Here is a 22,224-nt window from a genome sequence, read left to right as displayed (position 1 = left end):
CATTGTATATATTCCTCGGCAACACACATAAAAATCAAACTAAGAGGCATTTTGTATTTTATTGAAATAATTATGAATACCCTAAGAGTTTTGTTTTGATGAAAGAAGTGTTCACATTTCATAGGGGACATAAAATAGAAAGTTTCTGCATATTTATAGAATTATATGAGAATTGGGCATTGAAATTATAAGAGTGTACACATATATTTCAAAGGTATATATATACATACATATATATATATATTATTGGTTAAAAATAACCAATTGCAGTTCAAGAAAGGAAAATATCAATTAACTGGTGTGAATGGCATAGTCAAGTCAGTCAAATTTCAGCTGTGGTCTCAGCTGTGGAAATAGCTACTCAATAAAAATAATTCTCAAAAGATCTTTCAACCCAGGGAGAAGCTATTCCCTAGGTTAATGCTAGAAATATCTGTGAGAAACTCAGAGAAGGGTATATATGACATATACTGTACTCATACCAGAAGGACATGGCTATTTCACAGTTTTATGGATGTCATAATAAGAGTTGTTAAGAGAAGGGTTAAGACATTACCTTTCTTACCAACTCAGAGAAGCTATGAATCCACAAGGTAAATCAGAATATATCAATTGCTAAAATTATAGATTCTTAAAGTAACATCTCTGAATCGGCAAACAAGATTTGTATATAATTAGGTATCCAGGTTTATGCCCACATGAAACTGTGATAAGAAATGATAGTAAAGTAGTTGATACCTTTATATTTTATTGAATGAAAAAGTTTTTTTAAGATTTAGGAAAAGGCTTATTAGATGAAAGCATTCATAATTGTATCTGGTTATCATTTAATATTTATATTATACTACCAATTCCTAGGCTGATAAGTGGCTTGCCTTCTATTTAAATGTCTGATGTTTTCACTGTGGTTGCTATAAAACAATTCTAGAGAATGCAAATTTCCAATTTCAGGTGTTTGATAAAACCATCAACCTAATTATATTTTAAGAACTAGCTATCCTAATTTTATTTATTTAATGTGGAGAGTGATGGCTGTATTTTAACACAGATTTCCTGGAGACTTTGTGTGAGGTTCCAGGATGGAAAATTGAGCCTGTGTGTACTAGAAATTATGGTAGGTTACTTTTCAAATAGAAAATTATCCATTATCCTCAACTTAGGTTTTCTCATAGTTGAGGTCAAAATCTGCTGATAAATGTATTCTGTGACTTTGCTGAAATTGATGATCAGTACTATAAAATTTACAACTTAAGTGCATGTTTCATAAAAGGAGAAAATGCATAATTCTGTATGGGTCATATATATATCACATACTAATTTTAAAATATTACTGAGTGCTCTAAATAGTTAAAGAATAGGTCCCTGATTCTAATAGACAGCAGAGTGTGTCAGTGTGAGGGTTTTGAAGGAGAGAACAGGGACAATGGTAAATATTATTTTAAAAAGTCTAAAATAAAGTCCCATGGATATAAAAATATTGGTAAATTTTCACCTGGTTCTTTTGGTTTGTTGAAAAATAGAAATTTCTCTGCTCCTTGGAAAACCCTGCCAGTGTTAAGTGTTGAATAGTGATGAACCTTGACACTTTTCTGTATTTTCTTTCTCTGAATGAAAATCAACAATGGTCTGGATCTCTATCTGATTCTATGTCCTGATCCTTCAGAAGTAGTATTAATTTAAGTATGATAAATTTAACTTTTGCACTGCTCTTTAAATTTCATGTTTGTTCAGTTGTTGTCTTTAACAATTTGTATGAAAGACTAGTTAATCAAATTATTCCTTTTGGTACTAGAAAAATTAGGCTAACAATGAAAATTTCACAGTCTTCCAATAGGAATTAAGAATTTTCCTTCTGGACAAGTGTGATGATTGGCAAATAAAATGACTTAAGGCTGAGACTAAGAATGCGATTTCAGTCCCCAGGGTCTAATGGGGCCCTGCAAGTTGTCTTCTCACCTTTGCATGCACTCTAGACCATGCATGCCTGCCTCTCACCTATGAACATGCAGGTACACACACACACACACACACACACACACACGTGCACGTGCACACACACATACATGCACAAAGGGGGGATAGTATAATTTAGTTTTTTAAAAAGAATTAGAATCTGAAATAATTTGCAAACTACTGCTGTTTATGTTATACCGGGTGATGATTTAACAAGTGGAATGCTCTCTCCAATCTTTACTTAGGTGAAGAAAGGAAGAAAACCATGGGTTTTGTCGCTATTATCTAGCAAATCTAGGCATTTAGAACAGAAGTTCAGAAACCACAACATAAGTTAATTGATGGTAACAAACACCATTAATCAGAGAAAATGGGGAGGTCAGCTCTTTCTCATCCACACAGTTTTCAAAGAACTATCCGAAAAGCTTTCCATATGAAGATGATCTCATTCATGGTCTTTATTCCATTCTCCTCATTAAATCAAAATAACTAAAATTTCACTAGCTTCAAAGCATTTCAATGTGTGTGTGTGTATATATATTATAAATAATCTATTTTTCATATATTAAACTCTTCCACATCTCTCTTTTATAGAACTGAACACTTCACATACTCAAGTCGCTTTCTTCTTTCTCACTGGTGTGCCAGGCTTAGAAGATATCCAAATTTGGATCTCCATCCCCTTCAGCTTCATGTACCTCTTGGCTGTGTTAGGCAATGTGTTGGTTGTGGCAGTGGTGGTCTTGGAACACAGCCTCCACGAACCCATGTATCTTTTCCTGGCCATGTTGGCATTCAACGATGTTCTCCTCTGTACTGTCACAGTGCCCCAAATGCTGCTCATTTTCTGGCAGGGCCCCTTGGCAGTCGCCCTCCCTGCCTGCCTCACACAAATGTTTTTTGTCCACGCTCTGTTCCTGTCTGAATCTGCAGTCTTACTGGCCATGGCTTTTGACCGCTATGTGGCTATCTGCACACCACTGCATTATACAACCCTGCTTACAGGCCCTCTCATTCTCAAGGTTGGGCTGGCCCTGGGAGCTCGGAGTGTGGCTGTTGTCACTCCTGGGGTTCTCCTTATTCTCCGCCTAGACTTCTGCCGGAGCACCGTTATCCTCCACACGTACTGTGAGAACATGGGCATCGCCAAGTTGGCCTGCAACAGCATTACCTTAAATAGCATTTATGGGCTCTCGGCGGCTCTCCTCACCACAGGGCTGGACTTTGTCTTCATTTCCTTGTCCTACTGGCTAATCTTGAAAACAGTCCTACAACTGCCATCCAGGGAAGCCCGGACAAAAGCCTTTGGCACCTGCGGAGCTCATATTTGTGTTATTTTGATATTCTACACACTGGCCTTTTTCTCTTTCTTTACTCATCGCTTTGGACACCATGTGCCTAGGCACACCCTCATCCTCCTGGCAAATCTCTATCTACTGATACCCCCAACCATGAACCCCATTGTTTATGGAATAAAGACCAAAGAGATAAGGATTCGAGTAGTAGGGCTTTGTTTCCGATCAGGATGATTCAAGTCTATGGAACAGCAAAGACCAGGGAATCCAAGACAAACCATAAGGTTTAAATAAAAATCCAAAAACAGTTTGTTTGGATGTAGCCATGGAGCATTTACCATTCAATAAAAACACTGAATAGAATTAAAAAGAGAAAGCACACAATGTTGTGTGGGTGAGAAAGTTGGGAAAACCTTGGAGGAGATGGGAGAGGGGAATCTGTAACCAAAATACAATGTATAAAAGTTTAAATAAAAGCATACACAAAATGTTTTTAAAAAATAAGTAAAACCATAATATGTTATTCCCAAAGTTATTGTTGTGTTATAAATAGAAAGTTTACAGGAATTATAAGTACCTTTGAAGACTGTATCAGCATACTACAGTAATCACGGGAAATCAGTGTACTAGAGTAACTGTATATATCTTTCGCTGCTGCTGTGCCTTTACATGTTTGCTGCTGCTGCTATCTGTCTCTAGTATTTGGTGTGGTGTGAATGGGAACTGAGAAATCTTCACTGCATGTAATGTAGTGTTTATCTCATGGAAACATCCTGTTCCACTGGCCATTCTTACCTGTGGATTATTATGAAGATGATTCCTTCCTAAACTGTACTGTCTAATTGATAATAATAAAGTAAGTTTATACAGAGCATTGATGAATAAAGATATATACACAGCCAGGACCTATGAGTTTCACATAAGGAACTGCATAGATTACAGCTCAAGTTAGTGATTAAGAAAAACAATTGAGTCCCAAGAGCCAGGTTGTCTTGAATTCCTTAATCTTAATGCAGAAAGATCCAGTCACAGGTTGCAGTGTTCTTCGTTAACTGAAACAAAGCCTTATAATAACTGCAGGTTAGATCAGATGTTTTGATAATAGCTTTGAAAAAACCTAATAAGAAAATCTAAAGGTTTAGGAAAGGCACATAGCTGAGTGAGGAACTGTTTAAGGTCGGGGAACAAGAACGAAAGAATCCAATTACTGCTAACTGGTGATGCACTTTTATTGCTAGAATCAGTTGATGACCAAAAGTGAGATCAATTCTTTATACTCACTTCTGCCCTCAATCTCCTGATATAAAAACTACTTACAAGTAGGTGTGCATCTTAAAGTTTTAAAATAGAGCTGATTCTTCTTCATATATAAAAGATTAGGTTTGTGATTCCTTTAAGATTCCTTATAAGATTACCTTTCAAGATAAATAATAAAGTAACTGGTCCTTTTTTTGCAATTGCAAAATGCAACCTGCCAGTAAAAGACCTGACTGAGAAGAATGCCTTGCTTGCCTTCATCATTAATACTGTAACAATTTGCTTGGGTATGAATGTATGTGGTTTCTTGAGATAATTTATTTTTCATCAGTAATATATAAATGTTTATTCATGTAAGGGATTTAGAGAACATGTTGCTTTTTACATGTTCATTGTTATCTTTCACTTGAAAAACAGAATGTAACCACATTGTATTTTTATATTGCCTGAAAGATTTTTGCTGGGATATAAGCTACAAGGGAAAGAATAAAGAAAGAGTTAAAATGGGTTAGAAGAAAAACATCAGAAATGAGAGAGTTAGAAGGGAAGCATCAAGAATAGAATTAGAACTTAAACATCGAGAATGAGAGAAGGAAATCACCAGGAAAACAGAGAACTGAGAACACAAAAGAAGAATAAAGAAGTGGTCTGAAAGAATTCACTGAACAAGTGTGCGAGATGTGTGAGCTACTTTTTTTCTTAACCCCCTCAGATAAAAATGTGTTAGCAAGCACCAATTCCTGAACCTCCTTTGAGCCCTGCCCTCCAGGCACCAAAAAGCTCCCTACAAACCACCAAGGTAAAGGACCTATTCATAAAATACATTATTTTATTTTATTTTATTTTAAATTTTAATGTCTTTCATTGAAGTACAATTATTTCACTCTCCCCTCACCATGCCACAGTTTCATCCCTCAAAACCCTGCCATTCCCTTACAGTCTTAAACTGATAGCCTCTTTGACCCTTCAATTTTTTTTTTTGGTACTTGCCAAACAAACTTGTGTTTATGTACAAATATATATACAACCAGTTAAATTCATTTTCTTGTTTGTGTATATGCATCCAAGGCTGACCATTCTTCATTGAATAGTTGATAAGGAAGTTAGTCTCGGGGAGACTAACTCGCCTCCCTGAAGTCAATAGCCAATTTAGTTCATTTTAGCAATTAGTATAGAAATTTTATTGACACACAATAAGAAATACATGAAAACAAGTGCAAATTAAATAAATTTCATTTTATTATTTTATTTTAAACAAAGCTTTATTTTAAAGACAAAACTTTACTTGATCTTTTTTGAAGTTACATCTAAAAATCATTCTGAGAATCATTAATATAAAGCAGCTGAGAACATGGGTTAAAGTGTTTGTAAGGTTATTTTTTATTATTTTATTACTTTAAAAAATACCAGTCCAAATTCGCACTCCCTCCCCCCAAGTCCCCTCCCGTGTAAGTTTATTTTTATTTTAGTGTGAACATGCCTTGGAGTTCACACCACAGTGGGGCTCTGAAGGAAATTGAGTGTTGGATCCTGTGATGTTGAGGTCCCTTCTGTTTCTGCTCTCTTCCCCCAGTTCAGATCATCCAGGATCAGTCAGAGGAACATGAATGGCAACACAAAACTAGCCAATGAGTGAAGTAACCACTGTGCCTTTGTCTCAGAGCCTACCACCCCAAGATGTGAGCTGCCTGATGGTGAAAATGAAGGTCTGAACTGGGGAAAGAGAGCTCTTTATTATTTTATAATCTGAGAACAAAAAGAAATCAAAGATGAATTTTAAAATGTGGAATTTATCTTTAAAAATTTTTGGTGTATGTTTACATATTGAAATCAAGAATTTACTGCAACAGTACGCAGTCAAGGTCCAGAAAAGTATTCCCATACTTGATCTAATTAAAGCAGAAAAAAATATGAGTAATATCTTCAATCTCAGCAAGTATTTAATAAGTACTTTGTTTCAGATAGGGTGCAAAAATTAATCAGTTTTAACTTCTGAGAAATATTAGTGAGAACAGTGTTTCCATGACGGCACTTTTTATTTATGTGTATGTATCTGTGAGAATGCACTTCACATGTGGCACTTCACATAATGGCAGCCAGAGCAGAGTGGCAAATCACCTGGAGCTTCAGTTCCAGGCACTGGGAGACAGCCAACACGTGTACAGGGAACCAAACTCGGGTACTGTACTACTGTACAAGGGCAGCAAGCACTCTTAACTACTGAGCCATCACTGCAGGTTTAAGATTATCTCATCCCTACTGGCTAGATAGCTTTCATAGTGCTGAAAGGAGCCATGCACACCGCCACAGAAAGAAAGAACCATCAGCCTTACCCCGCAGTGAAAGCTGAATCTACAGGACTGGTCAGGCAGACATGCCCACTGATACAACTGGAACAAACATCATGGAGGTAAACGAGCACATTCTGTTTTTAAAATAAATGTTAAGGATTTTAAAATAAATCCTTTCCCCTAAGATGTAATCCATAGCTGACACTGCTATTGTGCCAAAAACCTATGTCTAGGTCATAGTCCCTAAGGAAGGATCTATTACTATTATTTTGCTACATGGACATGGCATCGAACCAATTGCCCATAGATTAGTGCATCTCTCAGCAGTCATCAGAGAGGCTTCTATGACCGTCAACAACTGACACTACGACACACAACTGACTAAGGTGCAGACAGTAAGAGGCTGGAGAATGTTTTCCCCTGAGTAGAACATCTATGATGTACCCCTCCTCTCAAGACTCAGGTGATTCATGACTGCAATGAAACAGGGTAACTGAACACAGACAAGCAGCTGCCTACATGAACTTCTAGTGGTTGGGAGAGCGTACACAAGAACCGTGAAGACCCAAGCCAGGCGAAATCTCTGTATGAGGAAGGAGATGGACACTAGTACCACCCCTAACTGAGGAGCTATTTGTAAGTGGTGGCTGTAAGAGAGAGGAGTCAGTATGGTTTGATATTCTATCACTTTACAAGAGAGAGCCCACGCAGTGTTTGGGCAGCACAAACTGGTCTTGTTTGAGGTTTTCATGCAAAAACAATCTGCTTTGATCAAATCTACCCCCAGTTTACTCACCTCTAACTTTAGCCCCCAACTTCTTGTGCTCGTCTTTGAAGTCCACTTGGATTTGTGAGAGTGCATGGGGTAGAACTATAAAACTGGAACATGAGTAAGTCTCCTGGGTTGAGTCTCTGAAGAAAACATCACTGGCTCCTCAGATTGTGTTAAGATGTCAGAAGCTCTTCCCAGATCTAGGCTGATCTTTTGGCTGGCTTGAATCGGTGCAGGTACTGTGCATGCAGTCTGAACTGCAATGAGGTTGTGTGTGCAGCAACTTTGTTATTTCAGCAAATACGTTCCACACTGATGATTACTACCTCTGGCTCTTACAATCTTTCCAAACCCTCTCCCATGATGATCCGTGAGCTTGAGTGAAGAGTTTGATACCAATGTCCCCTCTACAGTCTTTTCTTTCTGTACATTAGTCAGTTGTAGGTCTCTATATTAATTTCCAAATACTCTAAAAAGAAGCTTCTCTAATGAGGGATAAGAGATGAACTAACCAATGATTAGAAAGATAAGAACTTTAAAATGGAATGCTCAATACTTTGTTTATTAAGCAGTAATACAGTATTAGGTTCTCCCCTAGGATCTTGACCTAGCTAACTACTAGTTTTGGCTCCAGTTAATGGTACCTGGGATGAGTTCTGCCTTGTGAAAGTGGACATTAAATCTAGTCACAAAGATTTTGGTTACTTCCATAGAGTTTGTTGCCAGGGCAGTTAGATAGCTAACATTGTTCATAGCTTGGTGATATTGTTGACTACTTTTGACTACTAGAGAACCTTCTAGCACCATGAATGCCATTTGGGATGGATATAGATTCTAAACATAAAAGAACACATGACAATTTATCTTTCATATTTTATTTCCTTTAACATAAGGGTTTTCATTTTCTACAGGTCAAAAGATGGAAACAAAATGATTTGACACAATTCAGTATGTCTTCAATAAAATTATATACAAATATGTGTTCATAATAATAATTAAAGAAGAGGTCATCAATTTTAGATAGAGTAGGGAAAACTTACGAGGAGTTGGATGTATATAATAATGTTTATTACTCATATACAAAATTCTCAAAAATTAAATTAATAAGAAAAAGGTCTGTTAGGGGGCTAGTGAGATGAGTCAGCAGTTAAAACTGCCAATGCTGCAAAGGACATGAGATGAACTCCCATGTTGTAAAACCCACTATTATCTGGAACTCTCGCTGCAGGGTGTCATAGGCTCTTTTCTGGTCTCCATAGGCATGTGTGGCAAATAAGTAAGGAGAGACACAAGTATACATAGTAAAAATAGAAAAATATTAAGTTCAGATGAATCTAGAATATCAGCATATTAAAGAGAAGACACTGCTGCCTGTCTTGATCCTGTGCAGTAATTGTTTAGACAACTACAGTTTCGATGAATTAGTGAGCACAGTGGTCCTGTCATTGTTCCGAAGACCTGGTTTGGCTCCGGTCTTACTACATCTCTCACTCTTGCCATTTCCTTTGTAGGTATACTTTATGAGACAAGGAGAAGGGTGTGGTAAAGATGTTCCACTGTGGCTGAGCACCCCAGAGTCACTAACTCTCTTTGTCCAGTTGTTTTAATCAGTACTTTGACTAGTTAAGAGTTTATGAGGTGTAGGAAGGTAAGAAGTGATTAATTTAATTAATTTATAAGTTAAGGGGATTATATAATAATAATTATGATAAAAATTCATTTGATAAAATTATCAAATAACATATTTATTAATTAATATATAATATTAAATACAAAAAGATACATAATATTAAAATAATCAATATTTGTATTAAATGTAGAAAAACAAAAAGCACTTCCCCCCAAATAATAAACTATGCAAAGGTTTCTACTCTCATTACTTTTATTTAATGTAGTGCTTGGTTTCTCAGCCAGAGAAATAAGACAAGAAAAAGAAAGTGATTAAATTAACATGAATTACAACAATGGTATAATTACCCAAACAGTGCCATGGTGGCAGTCTTTTCTTGGTGACATTCAACAGCATTTTAATTGGATTTGGCAAGAAGGAAATCCTGTCTGGTACCTGAAACTCAGACAACTATCTGGGGCTTTTAAGGTCATAGATCATAATGAGAACTTACAGCCACCAGTGTATTAAACTAGCATAATTCCTAACCTCATTCAACATTTTATGCTTCAACCCATAGATCAGTGTAGCTCTCATCGCAAAGAATCTTCTCTGAAACAGATAGAAAATAATACAGAAAATAACAACCAATCAAAAAGAAGGAAATAAGTGATTGTGGGTGCTCATTTCTAGGTGATCTATTCACAACACAACTCCTGTATCCAAGACTCGGGAAACATGGAAGGAAGATTTTAAGAGCCAGAGGAAAGGAATGTTGGCTGTGAGACCACAGTCCTAGAAATGTCATGGAAACTATACCTATTATGTCTCCATAACGTGGGAGCCTGAACAAGATCTGAACAGGGACAACAAAAGCAGACATGCAAATATGGAAGGAAATACATCTCATGGGGTGCCAAGCCTAGACAAAAGGCTACAAGAAACTAAGGAATGCTGAGAATGGAAGGAAACAGCTTAGCCAGGAAACAATCTCTGGATTAGGCAATATGATCAACCATGAAATCATACTTCTACAAACTTAAAAAGGTATATTTACATATTTAGGATTATAAATACATATGAGTGTCTATGTATGAGTGTGTGTGTGTATGTACATGCATGCATGAGAGAGAGAGAGAGACAGAGAGAGAGATTAAGAAGAAGCCAGAAGAAGGGAAGAAAGGAAGATAGAGGTTACATGGGAGTGGTTGGAAGAAGGATGCAATAATTATATACAGTATAATATACTACTTCATTTTCCCTTTTATGCATATATATATATCATAAAATAAATAATATATGTATGTTACTTATTTTTGAGGTCATAATGCAATTAACATCATTTTTCCTCTGACTTCTTCCCTCAAAATCCTCACATCCATTCATCCTTGCTCTCTTGCCCACTCATAGTCTCTTGTTCATTATCTGTTTTTACATACATATGCATATGTGTATAATTATATAATGCTTTGATAACTGTAATTAATACTAAAGTTATTCAGTGAATTCACCATATGGCATCAAACTTAAATTTACCTACTCATAATTTATGGTGAAAGCAGAACCTCTCCCTTGTTATTATATTATGTCAATGGCTTAGTTTCAGAAAAAATTAGTTAAGAAAAAAGGAAAATTTTTGAAGCTCATAGAAGTAACGTCATTTACTAGTTGACAAAACCTCTAATTTTCTAGTTGGGATAGAAGTACTGTTCATATTTTTAAGTAATAATTTAAAATTCATGTTGGAAAAGAATACTAGATTTTCCACAGAAACAATTAAATTTTGTGTACAATATATTATCTGTTCTCTTTTTAATGCACATATACAGATCTTTTCTTGATAAGCTAAGACAGTAATTTTGAGTCATTATTTATTCTTTTTCTTTTTTGTGACTTCCCTTGTATTTAATTGAGAATTACATAGAGTTTTAGTATTATCTCTTACGTCTCTAAAAGAAACTAGAGGTGCTTTTGCACACTCATCACACTTTCAACCAGCAGTTTTCTCTCCCAGGAACTGCATGTACCTTTAGTGGCCTCTCTCTCCTTCTGCCACATCCTTTATAGTATTGCGGCTTTTCACTTCTCTCATTCATTTGGTAACATATAGTACCTTNTACAATTTTAATTCTGTTAACATAAGGGTTTTCATTTTTTTACAAATGTCAAAAAACAACGTTTGGACACAATTCAGTATGTCTTCATTAAAAATGTATTCAAATGTGTACGTAATAATTAAAAAAGTGGAGGTCATAAAGTTCATACAGAGTGAGGAAACACAGAAGGAGTTGGATGGATATAATGATTCATATTATTCATATAAGAAATTGTCAAAATATTAAACTAATACAGTTCTGTTAAGGGACTAGTGAGATAAGTCAGCAGATAAGACTGTTTGCCACTCTTCAACGGACACAATATCCTACTTAATTCCCACGTTGTGAAGTCTACTACTATCTGTAACTCCTAGCTACAGGACATCTAAGGCTTTCCTCTGGAATCTGTGGGCACCAAAACATTTAATACAGTGTTTGAATTCTTAGCCAGAGCAATAAGGCAAGAAAGAAAAGATATTAAATGATAATATGACTTACAACAATGACCAACATGCTACAATTACCCTAAAAGTGCCAGAGTGCATAGTGGCAGTCTTTTCTTGGTAACAATCAACAGTTGTTTTGTATTTTATTTATTTATTGTTTTTGATTTGCAAGAAGGAAATCCTGTCTTGTATCTGAAAGCCAGACAATTATCTGGAGCTTTTTAAGGTCATAGATTGTAAATGAGAACTTATAGCCACCACTGTATTAAACTAGCATAATTCCTAACCTCATTCTAATGTTTATGCTTCTACCCATAAATCAGTGTAGCTCTCATCACAAAGAATCTTCTCTGCAACAGATAGAAAACAATACAGAAAATAACAACCAATCTCAACGGAGGAAATAAATGATTGTGGGTGCCCAGTCCCAGTTGATCCATCCACTATACTACTCCTATACCTAAGGCTCATAAAATATTATGGAAGAAAGATTTTAAAAGCCAGAGGTTTTCCCCTAACCCCATAATGGCTCAGAATCCAAAGGATGATTCCCAGCTAAGATTCTTAGCAGTAGTGGAGAGAGTGCCTGAATTTCTTTATAGTCAAATTAGGGACTATCCTAATTCTCATCATAGAAACTATGTCCAGTAACTGATGGAAGCAATTCCAGTGATCCATAGTCAAGCACTAGACTAAGCTCCTGGAGTTCAAATGAGAGGGAAGAGGGATCATATGAGCAAGGGCAGTCAAAATCATGATGGAAAAAAAAAAAAAAAAAAAAACAAACAAAGAGAGAGTGAACCAGAGCTAGTGGGAGCTCAGGGACTCTACTGTCAGCTAGGGAACCTGCATGGGACTCAGTGAGGCCCTCTGAATGTGGGTGACAGGTATGTGGCTTGATCTGTTTGGGGGCCTGATAGTGGGACCAGTACTTATCCTAGGTGTATGAACTGACATTTTGAAGCCTATTCCCTATGGTGGGATACGTTCTTCAGTCTTAGTACAGGGGGGATGGTGCTTGGACCTACCTCTGCTTCATATGCCAGACTTTGTTGTTTCCCCTAGGGAGGCTTTACCCCCTCTGAGGAATGGTGGAGAGGACGGAAGTGGTGAGAATGCTAGGTAGGAGTAGAGGGGAAGGGAATTGATGTTGGTATGTAAAAGGAAAAAATTTAATTTAAAAAAAAGAGTCAGAAGAACAGAATATTGGCTGTGCAACCACAGCTTCTAGAAATCTCATGGAAACTATACCCATGGAGTCCAATAATATGGCTGGCTGAGCAAGATCTGAACAGGGACAACACAAGCAGACATGCAAATATGGAAGGGAATACATCTCATGGGGTGCCAAGCCCAGACAAAAGCCTACAGGAAACTAAAGAATGCTGAGAATGGATGAAAAAACAGCCCCTCAATTCATCAGTCACTATGAAGTCATCAACCCTGAAATCATGCATGACTGAGCAAGGTCAATTATATATTTAGGGATACCAATACGTGTGTGTGGGTGGGTGTGTTTATGTGTTTCTGTATGCGTGACAAAATGCAGGAGGAAGCCAGAAGAAGGGAAGAAATGAAGATATAGGTTACATGAAGTGGTTGGAGGGAGGAAAATAAAGTAAAATATATATACCTAACTATATATAATAAAATAAATGGCACACATATGTTATCTATTTTTTGAGGTCATAATATAATTACATCATTTTCCCCTCTGCCTTTTGCCCTCAAAATCCTCACATTCATCCATCCTTGCTCCCTTTCCCACTCATGGGCTCATTTTTATTATTTGTTTTTGCATGTACATATGAATGTATATACAATAAATATATATTATATAATAAAATGATTCAGCAAATTTATTACATGACATTTAACTCAAAATTAATCTAATCATAATTTATGATGAACACAGACTATCTCCTTTGTTATTGTATTATGTCACTGGCTGAGTTTCAGAAAACCTCAGTTGGTAAAAGAAAAAAAAATTGAAGCTCATTGAAATGGCTTCAATTATTAGTAGACAAAATCTCTAATTTTCTAGTTGGGATACAAGTACTGTTCATCTTTTTTAATATTAATAATTTTAAAATGCACACCGAAAATCAATAACCAATTTTCCAGAGGGAAAAGAATTTAAATTCTGTAGCAATATATGTTCTGTTCTCATGTTTTATCCAGACTTACAGTTTTTTTTATTTATTGAGACAATAATTTTGATTCATTATTTATTCTTTTTGTGATTTCTCCTGTATTTAATTGAGAATTACATAGAGTTTTAGTATTATCTCTTCCATCTCTAAAAGAAACTAGACGTGCTTTTGCACACGCATCACACTTTCAACCAGCAGTTTTCTCTCCCAGGAACTGCATGTACCTTTAGTGGCCTCTCTCTCCTTCTACCACATCCTTTATAGTATTGCTGCTTTTCACTTCTCTCATTCATTTGGTAACATATAGTACCTTAGTCTGAATACTTTTCTTGACGATCTAGGTATATATTACATATTTTGAGACTTAAAAGAATATGAAGCTTAACTGGTACACTTTCTTCACATATACTCAGGAATTTCACTCACCACCTTTAAGTTCCATATCTCAGAAGGTTTATGTTTAAAATTCTTTTACAGCACAACATACCTGCTTCAAATGTTCTTGTTTCAATTAAGTTCATGTTGTCTGTATTTACTTACTCTGCAGATGTTGTAGAAGAAATTTGCCAGCTAAACTTACTTCTCTGGTAAAAGGAAGAGACATGACCAATTTTAAGTTTTCTCACAAAGACATAAATAAGATAAAATGCTTTAAAAAGTTCAGATGACACTAGACAAAGAAAGTTGATGCTTGAGTGTACTAAAGGATAGAAATTGTTCATTCACTGTCCTTATCTAGTACAGCTGTTGTACAGGAATTATTCTGAAGTAAGGACTACAGTGACAGTATTCAGTTTCTTTATTATTATTATTATTATTATTATTATTATTATTATTATTATTATCTATTTATTATCTATACAATATTCTTTGTCTAGGGTGTATACTTGCACCCTAGACGAGGGCACCAGATTTCATTATAGATGGATGTGAGCCACCATGTGGTTCCTATGAATTGAACTTAGGACCTCTGGAGGAAAAGTCAGTGCTCTTAACTGCTGAGCCATCTCTCCAGGCCCCTCAATTTCTTATAAATGAAACTAAAACTGAAATCATTGCATCTATGTTTGCTCTGTAATTTATCACTAATTAAATAAATAGTATACTATTATAATATCACTAAATAATAAATAGTATATGTAAATCTATAGTCAGAGAAATTCACAATAAAATATATAATGGTGGGGAATACGTACATAATCTGAACCTGGACTGTATAAAGTGAAGATACTGAATAAAAAAATAAATTAGAAATGGTTTATGTGAAATTAAAATGAGAAGATTAATAGATAAATATCACACACCATAAATCTCTACTATGAAATATAACATAAAAGAGAAATAACATTATATAAGATCATTATAGCAAAAGTCAATGCCTCATTATTTCATGATGCATTCTTCCTTCACAAATATTATTTTAAAAATTAGTACTCAATAATTTTCAAGTATGAGAAGAGGCTAAGAACTCGGTCCCGAATCTGTTTTGTCTTGATACCATACATCAAGGAATTGACTGTGGGGGGCACTAAAAGGTATAGGCTTGACAAGATGATGTGGACACTTGGAGATACATTCTTGCCAAGGCAATGAGTTAGGAAGCTAAACAGTGCAGGTGTATAGAACGCAAGAATGGTGCAGACATAGGCAGCACAGGTGCCCAGGGCTTTAGAGCGGGCATTCTGGAAAGAAAGCCAGAACACTGCCAGGAGAATTTTTATATAGGATGAGGCTATGAGCAATAGATCTAACACTATCACTGAAAGGGCCACTGAAATTCCATATGCTCTGTTAATGAGAGTGTTAGCACTGGCCAACTTCACCACAGCCATGTGCTCGCAGTAGGCATGGTGGATAATATAGCTTGTGTAGTAGGGCAGCCTCTTAATTAGAAGAGGACATGGCAAAACCATGAACAGAGCTCGGCTCAACCCAACTAAGCCAAGTTTAATAACCATAGAAGATGTAAGGATAGTCGAATAATGCAGTGGGATGCAAATGGCCACAAAGCGATCAAAAGCCATGGCCACCAGGATGGCTTACTCAAAAATGCAAAGTGTGTGGATAAAATACATTTGTGTTAGACAGACATCAAACTCAATCCAGTGTTCATCAAACCAGAAAATAGCAAGCATTTTCAGGGCTGTGGAGCACGTAAGAAGCATATCAGTCACTGCCAGCATGCAAAGGAAGAAATACATAGGCTGGTGGAGGCTTGGTTCAAGCTTGACAGTAGCAAGGATTATGGTGTTCCCCAGCAAGGTCAGGACAAGCAGGAAGCAGACGGGAATGCTGATGAAGCAATGAAAATTTTCCAAGCCAGGAATACCAACCAAGTAGAAAAATGAAATGTAGTGATGTGTGGTGTTGTTTATCATGCTAAAACTAGGGATGCTTTAAGGTTAGTTAACAATATCTAGGATAATCTCCAAAATGCAGAGATAGATTGCAAAGCATTTCTTCCAAGGTTCTTATGTGTGGAATCTAGAAACCTACATCTCCAAAATGCTAGAAAGGCTCAGAAAAACTAACCCATCTCATGGAGCATCAGCAACATTTTCTGCAAAAGAAAATATTAAATACATTACATTTGTTAATTGTTGATTTTTGTCAATTGAATATTTAATTAAGCCTTATGATATATTTCTCATTTTCTTCAGAAAATGAACTTAATAAGACAAATATATATTGTTTATACCAATGATTTTTGAGAAACTTAACTAATCTATAAAGACTTAAATATAAAATATGCCAATACTCCAGCCTTTAGAAGATATTTTGATATAACATCATTTAAAACACTGATGTTAATCTTTGTTATAACTAAGCAGCTATAACTAAACAGTTGAGTATTCAAATAAGATATAATATGAGCAAACAATGTCATAGACATGATATGTTTTGACACCCATCGAAGTCAAATTTATACATATTTCCTATCTTCAAGGAGAATATACATATTTAAATGTCTTCTTCATTTTCTATTTTAGCATTGGGTGGCCATTCATTTTGTAAAACATAAAATTTTCCATGTGCAGGGTGGTTTATTTTAAGACACAGAAATCCTAAATAAACTCAAGAAGAGAGGCAGAAGTAGATTGGTTGCCCTCCTAGGAAGAGAGGAATAGGAGCTGTGATCAGTAGGGTTATTGATAATTAGCTACCATCAGGAGAACACCCACTGCCTTTCCAGTGTAATGACTAAGGCACATGACATATCTATAAGACATGAATAAAAACTTTTCTGTTTGGGAAATTTTGCTATTTCTACCACATTACGTGTTGAAAAAGTGAGCTGACAGTGTGCTTGAGTTTCATTTTGAGGACTTGAAAATCTAGTATAGATGTTTTAAAATTGAGATTTAATATGTTCAGGGAAAGAGATTACTGGAAAATTATGTTTTTCTATATCTTTTACGAAACAAGATTAACCTCTTTATCTGGTACTAGGTAATCAAGCATATAACTGACAATTTGTACACAACAGGGCAGCACTTTAAGCACAGCTGTGACCATGAGAGGCAAATTAGCACACTTTTTTTCCCTTATAGTTTAGCAAAGAAACCTTACTGATAAAAATAACACATCTGACCTTGGTAAATATGATCAATAATTGCAAGTGTATCATTGTCTCCTATAAATTTATCTTCATGATGACAATGTGTATTTCTGTCTCAAGAGAAAAGAAGCAAAGTCATTTCCTCTAAGACACCTTTTCCTAGGTTTCTAGGTGTACATATTTGCTGATAATTTGTTTGGTACATCACCAGCCACCCAGCCATAAATAGCAGGGGACTTAAATGGATCACTGTCACCTGGATTCATTTAACACCAATGTTTCATCAATAGTTGCTAACTCTAGTCCTGTTAGTTTTCCACTTTTCCCATCCAATATCATCTCATTCATCAGACTTTGAGGACAAGAAAGAACTTACAGTAAGCCAATAGATGGACAGTCAGTTCTTAGGGTAGATCAGAAGTGCTTAACATGATGTGTATTTTCACAAGCAGGCCATAGATTGTTTCAATTTCTACCTAAAGCCTTTGTCCATGCTTACATGGAATCTTACTCACAGTTATTGTCCAAACTTCATTTTCTTCAACTATCTTCCTGGAATAATCTTTGCAATTTGTATCACTGGTAACATACAGAGCATGACCCATTCATTACACAAAATAATTCTTTCTCAAACAATAAGATATTTAGAAATAATTACACCATAACTAGCAAATCAACCTGTTCAGATATCTATTTGTTATCTTCAAATATATAGCTTATGATGCCATTTCTGTGTCCAGCATTCATGTCTCACTTGCCTTTATTCTCTCTATATGAGACACTGTCCTGTAACCTCTAATGCAGTGAGGATGGTGTTGCATCACACAGGAGGCACTCTAGAAAGCAGTAGACATGGTTCCTTTGTGCTAGTCCAATGCTCAGGGGGCCACGTAGATTCTCAAAGGAGATGTCCCTTGGAATACAGAGAAAATGATTTGTATAACGTGTAACAGAACGGTGCCATCCCCCCCCCTCCTGCTCAGCCATGTTAACTAATCCTGAACTTACAAATCCTGCAAAATGAAGTGAGATAATCTTCATCCTCTAAATCTTAATTTCAACTTCATTGTCATTTCTCCCAGGATGCTTTTTCTGAGGATTCTTTAGAGCTTTGCTCTACTTTATTGTATCTGAATTTTCTTCAGTGTAACCTAGAAGAACGAAATCTGATCATTAGAAAATAGAAAGATGATGACAGTGGAGAAACTATGTGAAAACAGACAGGGGTAGAAGGTTAAACCTCTAGCTCTCATATCTAACACTTACAAAGTTGATCCCGGAAGAAGTTAGAAGAATGGTCACCAGCACATAGAAAGAGTCGAAGGAGAAGGAGACAAGAAGTTTGTCAATCACTGTATCAAATCTAGTTAGAAAGGATGAGAAACACATTCTCATGCACAATGGCACAGTAAAATGAATGAAGTGAGACCAGTGTATTATATATTTCAACATAGTTGAAAGAGATTTTCAATATTCTCAGCACAAAATATATAGCATTGGAAAAATGGATATCTAACTGTCCTGATTTTTATTATGATTCCACGTGTGTTTATGCTCATTGAAACCACATAAAATCCTCCCAGTAAAGTAATTCTAAGGTAGTTTTTTGATCAGTAGCATAATATATTTTAAGAAACTTACTCTAAAGATAAGAGCATATCCTCTTACATTTTCTTATCAAATTTTGAAATTTTGTTTGTAATAAGACCAGTAGTCCCAAATTACTGACTGTGTATTTATGATTTAACTTGAGGTCAAAATTCACTGTGATTTTGTTGTTTATTACATCTTCTACGATAATTTATTATAGGCATTTTACTGCTTTATTTAAAAATTTCACAAGACTTTATGAGCCATACAAATGTAAGTCATATACATGTGGATGCCGAAGATTCCCTTCACACTGATTTTTATAGCAGCTTTGCTAACAAATAATATTGAGGGAAGATGAAAATAGCCAAAATATTAATTTAATTTTAAGGAATATTAGTTGACCTTATTTTTCATTGAACTTTCAGTGTTTACAGAAAATTGTCCATCAGTAGAGGCAACAAAAAAGTGATTTTCAATGGTAATACTTAATTTTAATATTAATAGAAATCATATAAGTCAGAGTATGGTGGTATACCTCAAAACAATTATTGCAACACAAACATTAATGCATCCATATGATGTAGACATAGAGAAGGAACAATTTGGGAAGAAGGACACTAACAGGAGGGAAAAAGGAGGACAGAAGACTTTAAAATGTGGATGTAGTCAGAGCATATGATATACTTAAAGGTAAATAATTATACTATTCATTCCCATGCATGTTAATAAAATTTGTTTAAATATTTGGAGATATTAATTAAGAATACAATTGTAAGGAAAATACATTATACTTTCTATATTTTGAATGAAATAGCTTTTGAAGTCATGGATTTCTTAGGTATAGATGCAGCTGCCTAGCTAAATATGGAGAAAATTTTTCACTTTAGTTCAAAGCAGTTGTACCAGGATAATTTCTTTGCTTTCTTGCTAATGTTTTTATTTATTTTGTTAATTTCATAATTCATTCAATTTATTTGTTCATATTCATTCCCCTAATATTCTTTCCCATTTCCTTTCCCACTCCAATTGACACCTCTTTTCTTGCTAACTAGTTCATCTTCTTCCTTCAAGTGGTATGGGTGTGTGAGTAAGTGTGAAAATGCATGTGTATTGGTGTGTGTGTATGTGTGTGTGTGTGTACATGCATGGTGCATGTGTGCATTTGCAGTTCTCTGTGGGTAGCCACAACTGCAGCATGCCATGACTTAAAGGCATGACATACTCAGAAAACAGAGTTTTATAGATTTTTCTTTCCGTCTTCTGACTCTTACAGTCTATCAGAAGTGTTCCCTGGCCTTGAGAAAGGTGATACTGATATTCATTTTAGGGGTAAGGACACAGCAAGCACCTTTAGAACTTTAATCATTTTTGAGTCTCTGAACTAAATAATACCCTTTGCAAATGGAATAATTTCATTAAAAAGCAAGTCTCCAAACTGTGTATTTTATATAGAAGCTTAGTGTGCAAAAATAGTGATTTTCATTCATAACAGCAAAATGAAAACCATATAAACTGAATAGAAATTATTTCTTTATTTGAGTTAACTTTATGTGTGAAGATTAATATTATTAATAAATTTAAACTTGTAGACTAATTTTATTAATGAATTTAAACTTATATAATTATGAAAGCATATTTTCCCAATAAGGTTAGTCATATTAATTACTAATGTATAATTCTTAATTATCCATATACATATATTACATGTCTGTAAGTACCAGATATTTAGTTTGTGTAGGTATACTCATGTAAGCAAAAGTTTAAAGTGTTTAAATGTAAATATGGTTCATGACATGGCGTGAGGTCATGTTGCTAATAGAACAGAGTCACGTTGGCAGACAGATTCTCTGTAGTTTTCCACCTCCCTTTATGTACGTAGTTGCTCAGTTCTTTATGCCAGCTTTATTTCTTTAATTTTTATTATGTTTTACACAAACATACATTATATACTATATATAGCATACTATATAATATATTCAAAAACCATAATATAATACGATTGATTGATTGATTGATTGATTGAGTTTCTGGGACAGAATCTCACTATGTAGTGCTGGATGGCCTGAAACTCACTATGTAGAACAGGACAGCCTCAATCTCATTGCAATCTACCTGTCTCAGCCTCCCAAGGGCTAAGATTAAAGATATGTGACATCATACTAAGCCTATTAATTTTCAAGTCACATTAAAGTGAGAGTTCTCATTATACCACATCTTGAATCTTCTTCAGCAACACACATAAACATTACACTAACAGGCATTTTGTATTTTACTGAAATAAATACAAATACCCTTAGGAGTTTTGTTTTGTTGCAGAAGATGTTCATGTTTCATAGGTGTCATGGAAACGAAAACCTCTCCCCCAGCCCACCCCATCCATTCCTGCCCATGATTAAAGGCTCCCATGTGGAGACAACAAAGGCTGACATATTAAGTTGCAACAGGATCAAGCACCTCCCACCATGTATTATGGCTGATCATGGCATCCTACCAAGCTAGCTCATGCACCAGGGATAGATGCTGGTCCTACTGTCAGGTGCCTCATAATTCAATCTTCAAAACTGCCTCTGACATGTGGAGGGTCTAGTTCTGTTTCATGGAGGCTCCACAGCTGTAAATCTAGAGTTCATGAGTTTCTATGAGCTTGTTTCACCTGTCTTTGTAGATTTCTCCATCATGATCTTGGTCTCCTGGCACCCAACGTGGGGTACATTTGCCCCCGCCCCATAGCCCGTTGCACCCACAGCAGGTCCTGGGTGGTCGCGGTTGCCGCAGCACACCTGCCCCGCGCTGGCCACTTGCTCGCCAGCCCTAGGCCCATGGTCGCAGTCGCAGCAGCGCACCGGACACAGGCAATACCGTATTACCTGTACATGGTGCAACTTAAGTTTTTAAGAAGTGCTTAACATTTTAAAAAATGCTCCTGGATAGTAAAAAAATTACAGATTCACAATAAAACAGATTCAGACACTGTTGGATGAATGTACGTAGGCTTGGGAGAGAGAAGAAAAAATATAGAGAATAAAGTTAATGCTTTAAAAAAAGGTAAAGTCTTTAAAGAGACAGAATAAAGTAAAGTGATAGAGTAAAAATAACCCACGTAAAAATGGAAAATTCACAGAGAGTCTGGATTATGTACATTGTGTTTTCTTTAAAATTTTTGACTGTGAAGGAGCTAAGTACAGAGAGACATTTCATTA

General features: G+C 35.7%; 2 protein-coding genes across 2 annotated transcripts; one reads left to right on the top strand and one right to left on the bottom strand.

Annotated features, from left to right (window-relative positions):
- The first annotated feature begins 580 nt into the window (after window positions 1-580).
- On the top strand, window positions 581-3,482 carry LOC126493923 (olfactory receptor 52D1-like). Its single transcript, XM_050131063.1, has 2 exons — window positions 581-593; window positions 2,548-3,482. The coding sequence occupies exons 1-2, from the start codon at window positions 581-583 to the stop codon at window positions 3,480-3,482; spliced, it is 948 nt and encodes a 315-aa protein (XP_049987020.1).
- An 11,817-nt stretch (window positions 3,483-15,299) lies between these two features.
- On the bottom strand, window positions 15,300-16,250 carry LOC126493945 (olfactory receptor 52K1-like). Its single transcript, XM_050131084.1, is given in 1 exon segment — window positions 15,300-16,250. A coding segment is annotated over 1 exon segment (951 nt).
- Between the last annotated feature and the right edge of the window lie 5,974 nt (window positions 16,251-22,224).

The sequence above is a fragment of the Alexandromys fortis genome, unplaced genomic scaffold (genome assembly GCF_014885135.2).
Source record: "Alexandromys fortis isolate MF-2015 unplaced genomic scaffold, M_Fortis_MF-2015_v1.1 scaffold_360, whole genome shotgun sequence".
NCBI classification, from domain to species: Eukaryota; Metazoa; Chordata; class Mammalia; order Rodentia; family Cricetidae; genus Alexandromys; species Alexandromys fortis.
This window is presented reverse-complemented; position numbering and strand designations above follow the sequence as displayed.